This window comes from Elephantulus edwardii, unplaced genomic scaffold (genome assembly GCF_000299155.1).
Source record: "Elephantulus edwardii isolate Elephantulus edwardi_28Jun2011 unplaced genomic scaffold, EleEdw1.0 scaffold00424, whole genome shotgun sequence".
NCBI classification, from domain to species: domain Eukaryota; kingdom Metazoa; phylum Chordata; class Mammalia; order Macroscelidea; family Macroscelididae; genus Elephantulus; species Elephantulus edwardii.
The window spans coordinates 814,534-826,324 of record NW_006400174.1 but is presented as its reverse complement, the minus strand read 5'-3'; the positions used below and the strand labels follow the sequence as shown (position 1 = coordinate 826,324).

The following is an 11,791-nucleotide window of genomic DNA, read 5'->3' as shown; positions in this document are numbered from 1 at the left end:
AAAACAAGTCTAATAAGAACTCAACCAGCTTAGCGTAAGGGTAGCCATTTTGGGGTGGTTATAGGATTGACCACACACCATACTCACACAATCATACATTCACATACACACTCCGACACACATCCAGACAGCCCTCCACACATCCTTCACATTGCCACACTTATACACGCCCCAACACACATCCTGACACATACACACCCCCATATATATACCCCACATGCACACATACACACATCATGCACACCCATTCATACATACCCTTTCACCCACACACACATCCCAACACATCCAGACAGCCCTCCACACAACCCTCCACTCACACATACACCCCTCCACACCCACAAACCAGCATACACATGTACAGACACGGCACATACATTCATATACACACACACCTATGCACTGACATACATGTCCCCACACATATACACATATATACACACACACTCTCTCTCTCTCACACACACACAACATCCCTTCCAGAAAGAAGTAGTGTGGTGTTAAGGGTTTATTTTTCAAAATAGTTTCCCTAGCCATTGACTTAGACTTTGCCATGTGGATGGGTGGGAACATGTGAATAGGACATGTTACTCTATCCACAAGGGAGCACTAGTGGCCTAATGGCTAGAAGCTGAGCTGAAATCCCAAAGGAACATGGTTCAAACACACCAGCTGCTCTTCAAGAGAAAGATGGGCAATCTCCTACTGTGCAATTAAACTGCCTCTGAAAATCCGTTGGAGGGTCAGTTATGGGTTGGTTCTGACTCGAAGATACTCAACAAAAACCACCTTATCCACAAGGGGATTGGCTGGTCTTGCCGCTAAGTTGAACAGATACAGTGACAGATTTTGAAAATCTCCCATCAGCAAAGAAGAAGCAGGCACGCAGTGCATACTCTTTAGGGTCATAGAGCCTTTCCCTGTTAGACTTACAAGAGAATGGAACTGGCCACAGCAGAGAACCAGGCCTGACATACGACAGAGCTGACCTTGGGACTGCCACCCCATGGAACAGGGCGAGGAAACTTTGCTCAAATTTGTTGGACTGTGGGGGAGAACCATAATTGGCGGGACTGACAGCTTTGTAACACTGGCCTAAAGCCACCAGGCTGGAGTCTGAGGTGCTTGTGAACATTTCAGAATGAATGACCATATCTTGCTACCAACATGAATTAGATCTTTTTTATTTCCCTAGTATGGTTCTATGTGGCCTGTGACCTATTGCAATGTATTTTGGACCTAGTAGAGCAATAGAAGTGGTAGAATCATGCACACACACACACACACACACACATGACACATGCATACACGCACATGTGTTATGTGCCATCAAGTCACTTGCAACTCATAGTGACCCTATGTACAATCTCCCTGAATCCTGCCCTATCCTGAGCCAACATTATCGTCTCTGACATACCTACCTCCATTACCCCAGTTACTGAGTCAATTCATCTCTTCGAGGGTCTTTCCCTCCTGCGCTGTCCCTCCACCCTCCCTAGCATGATTTTCCTCTCCAAGGACCAGTCCCTCCTTGTGACATGCCCAAAGTATGTCAGATGAAGCCCCAGAATCCTTGCCTCCAAGGAGTAGCCCGAGTTCACCCTCTCCAGGATGAACCAGTTCATTCTCCTGGCAGTCCATGATGTACTCAATACTATTCTCCAGCACCACAGCTCAAAGGCATCTCTTTCTATCATCCGTAGTCACTGTTCAGTTTATAGACATGCACGTAGAGGCCTCAGAATTACTCCTGCCTTCTCCTTCCCATCTCAGCCTGGATCTGCACCAGGACCACTCACTCATTCTTGCTAGGGAGGCCCTGGAGTCCAGGTTCCTTAGAACCATAACTAGCTCTTGGGATGTAGAGAAGACAATATGAAGCTGGCTGCCTTCCTGAGGAGTCTGTTCTAGGGCTCTGTGGTGTGGTGAGGAAGACTGGGGTGTATGTGAGGATTCTGTTCATGGATATCAGGGTCCTCCCATTCCAGGCTTAGCACAATATGTCAACTGGAAATAGCCTCCCATGCCTCCCGACCCAGCACCCTCAGGCCTACACACAGCTCCTATTTACATCTTGACCCCACAGCATGAACTTTGACCTTGCTGGGGATGGACATAGACAGAGGGTGAAGCAAATGGTGTAGGGAAGGGACCCAGTTACCTGGTGGGGGGCGGGGTGGCCAAGTGATTTTCAGTTGAAAGAAAGGGGAGCTCTCTAGACAAAGAAGTAGTCCACACTGCTGTGGGCTTTCTCCCTCTCTCACTTCTACTGAGTCAGAGCTGATTCATAACCGACCCTCCAGAGCGATTTCAGAGGCTGCAAGCCGCACTGAAGATGATTTGCGTGTCTTTCTCCTGAGGAGCTCCTGGTGCATTTGAACTGCCAGAGCGTCGTTTTCCTTGGGGTTTGTGCGGCAGTTCCTTATGGACCAGGCCCCCAGAGTTCCCTGCTGTGGGCTAAGAGAGGGCAGAGGAAAGATCCAGGAAGAGGCACAGACAGATGAGATCTCATCTCAGATGAGGGCACTGGTCGTTGTTGTCATTGTTAGGTGCCCTTGAGTTGAGTAAGACTCACAGCAACCCTATAAACACTCGATCTGAACCTGTCCGATCCTGTGCCACTCTCGCAATCTCTAACACACTCGAGCCCATTGCAGCATTCACTGTCTGGTTGAAGGTCTTCCTCTCCTTCTCCATCCCTCCACCTTTCCAAGAAATAACGTCTCTTAGCAACATATCCAAAGTATGAGAGACGAAGTTTTGTTATCTTTGCCTCCCAAAATCATTCTGGCTGCACTCTTTCCAGGATAAAACTGATTGTTCTCTGTCTCTGGAAGGCTCTTGAAAGCTGTGAAGAGCTTTCCTGGAGAGACAGGAGAATAGAGGTAGAGATGTCCACAGCAATGGCAGATTTCTGCAGCTGTGTGGACTGGAGGGAGGGGAGTGGGTACAAGGCAATAACCTCAACCACAGCATGGAAGAGGGTGGTAACTGAGGCAGACAAGGGGTGAGGGATCCATGACCAGGACCTGGGACTGCAGTGGGGACAATCTTTGGTATGTGCCATCAAGCTGACAGTAACTCAGAGCGACCCTGTGGCTCTGAACCTTGCTCTTTCCTGAGCTAACCTCACCGCCTCCAGCACATCTGACCCCACTGCTACAGTCACTGCATCAATCCATTTCATCCAGGGCCTTCCTCTCCCTCACTACCGTTCCAAGCATGATGTCCTCCAAGGACTGGCCTCTCTTGACAGCATGCAGCTTCCAGTAAAGGATGGAAGCTCAGACTGAGACTGTGATAGGCCTGGGTGCTTGGATTCCTGAGGCCTGCGCTCTGTGTCATGTGCCCTCTGCCTAGAAACCCAGCAAGCCCTTAGTGGGACCCAGAGCAAGCGCTGCAGGCATCACCTGCCCCCCAGCGCCTCTGAGGCCCTGCTGCCCTAAGTCTGGCCTTGCCAAGATTCCCTAGGTACCAGGCTGACTTTTCCCCAGAGGCCTTGGTGGTTCCCACCGCTGTCCTGAGAGTCGTTTCCAGGCGCGTCGCCTGGAGCCCCAGCGGTCGCTAGGCTGCAGGCTGGGGCTTCCAGACATGCCAGAGGCAATAGCAGTGCAGATGGCGGCTGAGTCCGGACGCCCGTGGGCCCAGGCACGCAGCGCATATGGCGCTAGCGAAGCTCTGAGGCGCGGCGCTGGCCGCCGGCGGGAACCGGGGCCACAGACTAACGGGCCAGGCTCGGAGGAGGCGCGAGGTCCAGGCAGGCTGGTCCGCCTGCGGGTCCACCTCCGGGCTGAGGCGGCCGCACGTGCCGAGGGGCCGCGGCTGCTGCGGGTGGTGGAGCGCGCAGGGGCAGCGCCGAGGCCCGAGGAGCCAGCGCACGCGCGCAGCAGCGGCTCGGTGTGCTCTGTGTGTGGGGAGCCGCGCGGCGGGGCCACATACCCGGCGGACGTCCTGGAGGTGAGCGAGCAGCGGCTTCAGGAGGGCCTGGCGGCGGTGCGCGCCGAGCTGAGCGCGGGGCTCGAGGCGCTGCGCGCAGAGCTGCGTGCCGAGCTAGAAGCTTTGCGCGCTCTGCTGCCTCCACCGGCCGCGCGCCGAGAGTCCCGGCCCGCGCCCCGCGTGCTGCCCCGCGGCCAGGCTCTGCTGCGAGCGCTCGGAACCGTCAACGCGCTGGCTCTGCCTTCTGCCCCGAGGTCCAGCGACGACGCCCCGGACAGCGCCACCGACGCTGGAGTGGCCCGTGGCCCGGCTCGGAAACCCTTCAAGAAGACGCCAGTGCCGCCCACAGGCCCGCAGGTCGGCGAGGACTGACCAGGGCAGGAGACGAGGTGCGTGAGGCGCTGCCTGGAAAGGACTTGGGTGCCTCGGGAGAGGAATGGCGCCCTTTAGGAGCTTGGCTAGAAATGATAGGGTCACCAGGTGCCCCTTGTGGGTATTCAGGTATTGAGGGTGAGTGACCGAGACAGGCAGAGCCGGAAGCTTGCACAGGGTCACATATGAGTGCGGTGACTTTGCGCAGAAAGGACTGGCCAAGGAGCCTGAATCCAGGCTGGGGGCGGTGTGTGTGTGTGTGTGTGTGTGTGTGTGTGTGTGTGGTCCTGCCTTCCTGCCTGGGAAAGAGTATGGCGTGGAGAGAACCAAACATCCTCAGACCAGTACGTCAGGGCAGTGTCTTGCAAATTCCTTTTTAAAAAAATGGGGTTTCGAGAGGAAGTAAGGCTTTTATGGCCTGGAAGAGATTTGCCCATGTCCCAAGAACAGATGCAAGAGATGCTGTCACCTGGCTACAGTTCACCTGGAACAGTGTCACCCGTCACATTCCACACGGTGGCAACGACACACGTGTGGATTCGGGCAGCCAGTCCCACCTCCTGCTGACCAGACCCATGCAGGTTTTGGAAATGTCACTTGACATTGAATTGGCCCCTGGACTCTCATCTTTTGAAAAATAGCACCAAGGACTCAGCGTTCCCACAGGCTGGACCCGACTCTCCAAAATGCCTGGCTCCTGCTTAGAGTCTGCCCAGTTTTGGAGTGTCCACTATGGACACACCTCAGTCTGCTATTGTCTGGGCCTTCTGACACAGGGCAGCCAGCTTCGGAGCCAGCTCCACACCTCCTTGGCCTGGGAAAGGCCAGCTCTGTTAGGTACCATCCAATTGGGACCAATTCATAGCTGATCCTCCAGCAGGTTTTCAGAGGCAGTAAACCGCATAGGAGGAGACAGCCCATCTTTCTCCCATGGTGCAGCTGGCAGATTCGAACTGGGTGTCTTTGAGTTGACAGTTCAATTCCTTACTACCTAAGCCACCAAAGCTCCCTAGCCATCATCTACCCGCATCCTCCTGGACCCTTTATCAGCTCTCCCCTTCACAAATAAAATGCGTATGTGTGAACATTCGCTGAAAACACAATACAATATAATGAAACGTTTAAAATGTAAAACTAATTGTGGCATTTATAAGGCGCACCAGCTTTTCTTCTGTTTATTCGAGGGCAGCTTCTCCTTCAGAGGGCTTTGGAGAGGGGGGGGGCCTGTTCTTCAGGGTTGACTGTGGTGGGGGACGGGGAGGGTGACCAGGGGTCTCCGTGCTGTGTGCATGGGCGTGCGGAGAATGTGAGAATCAAGCGCGTCGTGGAGGACGTAGTGCACGTGGACCACTCTCTGCCACTGGCCACCGAGGTCAGTGTGCCCTGTTGGTGGCAGGAGTGGAGGGCCTGGGTCTACAAGCCTCTAAAGAGCCGCTGGCTGAGCTCCAAGCCCAGCAAAGCCTCGAGCAGGCAAGCTGGGCCAGGGCGAGGGGCCACCGCCCGAACCGAGGCGCCGGGAGAGGCCGCCACCCTGCGCCCCTCCAGTGGCTGCTGCGGACGGAAGTTGTCAACGAGTAACCGGGTGCGGGAGCCCGGGGACCCGGCCTGGAGCGCCGTCTGGAACTGCGCCACCTGCGGGCGGGCGGGACAAAAACGAGTCATTGCACTTAGAAGTGCGCAAACGCGAGACCCCGGCTGCAGCGCCGCCTGGAACAGCGCCGCTTGGCGGTGGGAAAAAAGTGAGTCATAGCGACGGCAAAGGGAAGAGGTGCGTGAGTTCGAGTGGGTTCTGGAGCGGGGTCTGCAAGTGCATTCAGGAGCCCGGGGAGCAGGCCGGCCGAGAGCAACATCTGGAACCGCGCCACCTGCACGCAAGTCACGATGAGTCACGAGTCGCGGGAGCGCAAGGCTCACCTGCGTGCGCCCGAGGCACACAGGGTCTTCGAAGACGGTCCAGAGCACTGAGGGCTCGCAGCCGGGAGTGGTCAGCGACCCCGAGTAGCGGTAGTAGCGCGAGAGGCTGGTGGCACCCGGCAACACAGAAGCCAGAGGAAAAGTGGACGCCAGCTTCGCCGAAAGCCCTGGGCCAGGTGGCGGGAAAATTGGAGCTGGCCTGCCGGAAGGGGGCCCACCTGCCCCACCCGCCCAGGGGGCGCCTCTGATGCGGGACACTGTCCGGTACTCTCACCACGTCGGGACACATTCTTCAGCCCAGACACGAGGACGGAGAAGTTGGCATTGTTAGCTTCCTGCTCCTGGGGGTGGGGGTGGGTGGTGGGTAGCGGCCCCAAGTGAGAGGGGCTTTGTGCGTGGCATTGCCAAAAGGGGGAAGTCTGGAGAGTAGAGGGAGATCTGGAGGGTGTATGGGGCCACCCAGGCTGACCCTGCAGATTCACAGCCGCCCGCTAGCACAGGGATCCATCCAATTCTTGCAATCCTGCACACCCATGTCCTCCCCCACAGGCCCCCGCGCCCCTCTAGGCTTTGTCTGGGAACCCCTTCCCTCACTGCCAACAGCACGGCTAGCACGGCGAGCCCGTCAGGGTGACCCAGCGCCTCCTGCATGGTCCTGTAGCGCGTGTTTACGTGGAGCACATGCATCTGCGGGGGTATGGGCGTCAGGAGGACAGGGGCTGTCGCGTCCGCACTTCCACCCCTGCGCCCCTGCCCCTGTGCCCGCACCCCACCATCGCGTTCGCACTCCTGCCCCTGTGCCCGCACCCTGGGTCCCACCTCCATGGGGCGGCGCTGTCCGTCCAGACTGTGCTCTGAGCCAGCGTGGGCCGGCGCACCCCAGTGGAAATGCAGTTGCAGCGCGCGGTAGCCTGGAGGTGGCAGCCCTGCCCCGCGCATCTCCAGTCTGCTCTGAGTGTTCGAGTCCACGTGCAGGAGCACTGAGGACGAGGGAATGCGTGACACACTGCTCTCTTGCTACCCACCCTCAATCAGGGACCAGGAGTCGGAGCAGAGGTCCTCCAGCTCTGGAGGGTCTGCTCTCTCAAGGGCCTAATCTCCTTGGAAAGACACTCTTAAGGGGCATGCCCACGAGGCTGGGAAGCTCACAGGGGTCGGGAGCCCCCCCAAAGGGTTTGGAACTACCACACAAATGAGATCTCCCTACATGAATGGACAGGACCACCAAGTCTCTGTGCTGGTCAGTCCACCAGCTCAACAGCCTGCAGGGGAGCTCCCACTCTATTCAACAAGCTTCAGGGGGAGCCCTCTACTCTAACAGACTTGGGGGGGAAGCCCCACTCTGCTCAATAGCCTGCATAGGAACCCTCGCTCTGCAGGTCCAGGGGGAGCCCCTACTCTACTCAAAAGACTGCAGGCGAGGCCCCACGCTGCAGGCTCGGAGAAGGCCACCTTTAGGTTTGCTTAAGGATGGGGACTGTGTCCAGTACTGTGGTGGATTCTGTCTTCCTGTTTTGTCTTGGCTCCTCCTGAGGGGTGTGTGTGTGTGTGTGTTGACTTTTGCACCTGCAACTTCTGTTTGTGGAACTTCTGTTTCATGTGGGGAGTTCTCACTCATCTGTCAGTTCCAAACCCTTTGTGGGGGCCCTTGACGTACATCTCTAAGGGCTCCCAACCCCTGTGAGCTTCCCAGCCTCGTGGGCAGGGGGTCTTGTCCCTGCATGTGAGGGGAAAACCGAGTTGCTGTGAGGGTCCTGGCCCCCTGGTGCTGACCTGTGCGGCCATTATTCTCCAGTGTCCATGGGCCTGAGGGTGCAGAGTCATATCCCTGGAAGATGAAAGGCCCCAGGGTAGGGTCCCGCTGGACCAGGTGGAGGTTGATGTTGATGGGGGACTGAGATGGGCCCCCACAAGCAGGGGCCATCTCCTTCCAGCGGGTGGGGCCTGAGTGGACAGGGTTTGTAGACAGTAGGGTGTATGGGGAACAGACTGGGAGCGAACACAGAGGGAAGGTCACTCTCTCCTTCCTTTCCACCACATCCAGAAAATAGTCCAAACTCAGGACACACCCAGATCATCACATCTGGGCAGGTCGATGCTGCTATCACCCCCCAAGGGCTTGATCCATCAGGAAGTGCGGCACCATCCCAGAGCAATAGTGTGGACACAGTCACATGCGGGGAGATGGGGTCACCCCATGGACTGCCCCCCCCCACGTGGGCACGATCACTGTCATCCAGGAGCTCTGCATGTGGGCACCAGCGGTGTGGTGCATGCACAAGGTCCAGCGCAGAGACAAACATGCAGAGGGACAACCCAGCCAGCCAGCCGGACCCTGGACAACAGTGAACTGCAGTGTCTAGGAGCCAGCGGGCACATGGTCTCCAGACCCTCCAGCAACACTGTGCTCACCACACTTGGGGTCCTGGGAGTCGTAACACCAGGCGTCTGTGGGCAGTGTAGGGGAGAGAATTGAGATCAACCCCCCTAACCCCCCGCCTCTCCGGCCCCATCTCAGCATTTTGGTACAAGGTTAGGGGCGTGGGATGGACAGGGGGAGGGGGCAGCTGAGCTTCCCAGGTCGTGGCGCAGACAACCTCAGCATCAGTGGGAGAAAGAAATGAAGGCAAGGGGCGGGTAGTTTGGAGGCAGGTGGACAGGGTGCCAGTGCTCACCCTCCAGTTCCGCGCGCGTGCCCAGCTGGACCGCAAGGCAGACGAGGACTAAGCCCGAAAGTTGCATTGTGTTGGCGTACAGCACTGACCAAGAAGGACGGGGCGATGGAGACTGGTGGCGCATAGCAGCAGCGGCAGCGGCTCGGCAGGACTTGGCAGTGAACAAGAGCAGCGGCGCGAGCATCTTGGGTTAGAGGTGGGGTGCGCTAAGGGGCGTGGTGTCTTACGCACTGGCCCAGCCCCCAGAGGGTCGGTGCCAGCAGGATGGGGGTGGGGGGTGGGAAGGGAGAAGCCCAGGCGCCTGGTCCAGCAGTGCACTCCCGGACTTTTCCGGAGCTGAAATGCGCCACAGGGTCCTCTTGGTGATTCCTTTATCGTCCCCATTTATAGACGAAGCAGAGCGGACACCGGAGTGATCAGATCAGGCCAGTAACAAGGCGTTTCTCACGGGGTATCTGTGGTCCCCTCTCTGGATGGAAGAGCTGTCGGCCTGGCTCCACAACCCCATCAGGAACTTACCTTCTCCGTGAACCAACAGGCCCCGGAGATGCATTCGAAAGGGAGATTTGTTTTGGCCTACAGGCTGGATAGGGAGTCCTTTACTGTTCCCCACTGGGGTTCACAGGAGCCTCACTAGACGTGTTGGGCTGAGACTACTGCCATCAAGTGGGCAGTGACACAGCTGACCCTCTGGCGGTTTTTTTTTTAATTGAGGTTTTAATTAAAGTTTATAGGGAACTCCGGTTTCTAGTCATTCATTGTTGCACATTTCCTCCCTGGATCCCCAGTTCGCTTTTCTTTCGGGGGGGGGGGAAATTCTTTAATTGTTGTACAATTGCCCACCCCCACCCCAGGTTTTCAAGGCTGTAAATCACAGGGACTGGGTCACCAGGACAGTCCTGGATTTCCAGGGAATGGTGAACAAGGGGCAACAGAGAGGAGGGAGGCCAACCCCATGAAGCTTCAACTACTGCACCCCGTGCAAGCTTGGCATCACTGGGCCCAGCCTAGCAGCCAGTGCCTGACACTGGGTGAGGGTTGGACATCCTTCCTGGTCTGCAGGCCAATGACCTCAGGGAGTGTGCTGGTGCCCAGGAAAGCTGTGACCCCTGGGACAGTCATGGGGAGCAGGGGCGCCCAGCCATGCACCTCTGAGGTAGAAGTTCTGGGGACTGGCCACAGCACACTGACCAAAACTGTCAGAACACATTTATTTGGCATCTGGATGAAATGGTTCTCACATCATCTTAAGAAAAGGATTAGTGCCAAGCCAACCCAACCCAACCCAACCCAACCCAACCCAACCCAACCTAAAAACCCTTAGTGAGAGGAAACATACAAAACAGCATTGGGACAATGTACAGTATCAAATTCCAGGTGGGCACGGTGGGCTCAGCAGGGATGCATTGCATCAAGGACCGGCTGTGGGAGCCTGTGGACCATCGAGTAAAATTCTACCTTTCAACGTGCTGTCAATGGGGGAGGTGAAGGCGGGAGGCAGACTCCTTGCTCTACTTCCCCCAAGAATAAGAGTAGTTCTGAGTGCAGTGCTGGGTACCTGGTCTTTGGTGGGCAGAGGCAGGGCATAAGCACACCTCATCTCTGCCCTATTCAGCCTCCTGGCCATTTACTTCAAGGAAGCTTCCCAGCCCCATGGCTCTGTACAGCTCCCCCAAGGCTGATTGTGGACCTTCTGTGGGGGCTAGTTCAGGTCCCTGTAGAGCTGCTGACTGGTCTTCACATACTGGGGACCCTTGCCAGCAGCAGCAAACTGTGACAACCCCAGAATGTGGCCTTCTTCCCACAGCACACAGGATTCCTGTCTTTGGTGCCATTTCTCAAAGGCTGGATGGCCTGCAGGTGGTGGTGATGAGCCTGCCCAGCAGGGCTGCCTGCATCTAGGTCAGGGGCTGAACCTGGAGGGGCCAGCTCACATCTCCAGCCACTTGGGGATGAGCACTCAGGACTGGGCAGCACTTTGGAATCTTCCTCATTCCATGCTGGAGAGCGCAGGCTTAGCCCTGGACCAAGTCCACAGGGTTTGTCAGCCCACCCCCAGACGGCACACTTCAGGGAGGCTTCTTGGTCAGAGATGCTAAGGGAATGAGGGAGCAGGGTCCCGTCGCCCCTCAGTGCCAGCGCACTGGTAGGTATGATGCCTGCTGGGGGGTGGGTCCCACTGCCCACCACCACCTAGATGCACATACACGCACGCAGACACGTGCACACAAAGGGAAGGTCCAGACATTCTTATGTAAAAAAGATATCAATGTGCTAAAAAATCGCACGGAACCCGCTTCATCTCCAACCTCAAAAATGCAAGACCCCTTCCCCTCTCCCCTGACCACTACCAACTCCACCCAGGAAGCTTGGGGGCTTGTGTGAACAGGGGCCGGGTGCTTGGCCCCAGCTGTCTGGGGGAACACTCGGGAGGCAGAAACCTGGGGACGTGTGTGACCAGTGTCCAAGTGCTAGGTCCCAGCTGTCTGGGAGACTCTTGCGTGGCAGGAACCATCTAGGACATTTACTTCAGCTACCCTGCCCCCAAGCCACAACGCTTTATGGCACAAACAAGGTGAGTGGGAGAAGGTGAGGCACAGAGCTGGGTTGTCAACAGGAGGAAGGGGGTCACAGGCTTGACCCACAGAGGATCCAGGACCCCAATTCCTGAGCACAGCGCGAAGGCTCACAACTTCAAAGCCTCCTGGGGAGAGAAGGGGAAAGACACAGTGCTGGGGGTGCTGACACAGGATGGAGGGTGCACCTCCATCTCAGGGCATGGGGGCACTGGACCGTTACTTGTAGCTGGACCGATGGGGTCCTGAGCAGCTACTGCAGTGTCCCGAGACAACCTGTCCTCATGCGGGCCATTTCCGAGTACTGCCGATAGTATA

General features: G+C 56.8%; 1 protein-coding gene across 1 annotated transcript; it reads right to left on the bottom strand.

Moving 5' to 3' along the window:
* Positions 1-5,721: 5,721 nt before the first annotated feature.
* On the bottom strand, positions 5,722-9,081 carry LOC102856043 (carbonic anhydrase 15-like). Its single transcript, XM_006902531.1, has 8 exons — positions 8,898-9,081; positions 8,635-8,670; positions 7,996-8,166; positions 7,042-7,202; positions 6,817-6,909; positions 6,497-6,563; positions 6,223-6,389; positions 5,722-5,940 (listed from the first exon to the last, which is right to left on the bottom strand). Exons 1-8 carry the CDS (start codon positions 9,079-9,081, stop codon positions 5,722-5,724), a joined length of 1,098 nt encoding a protein of 365 aa, XP_006902593.1.
* Positions 9,082-11,791: the final 2,710 nt, after the last annotated feature.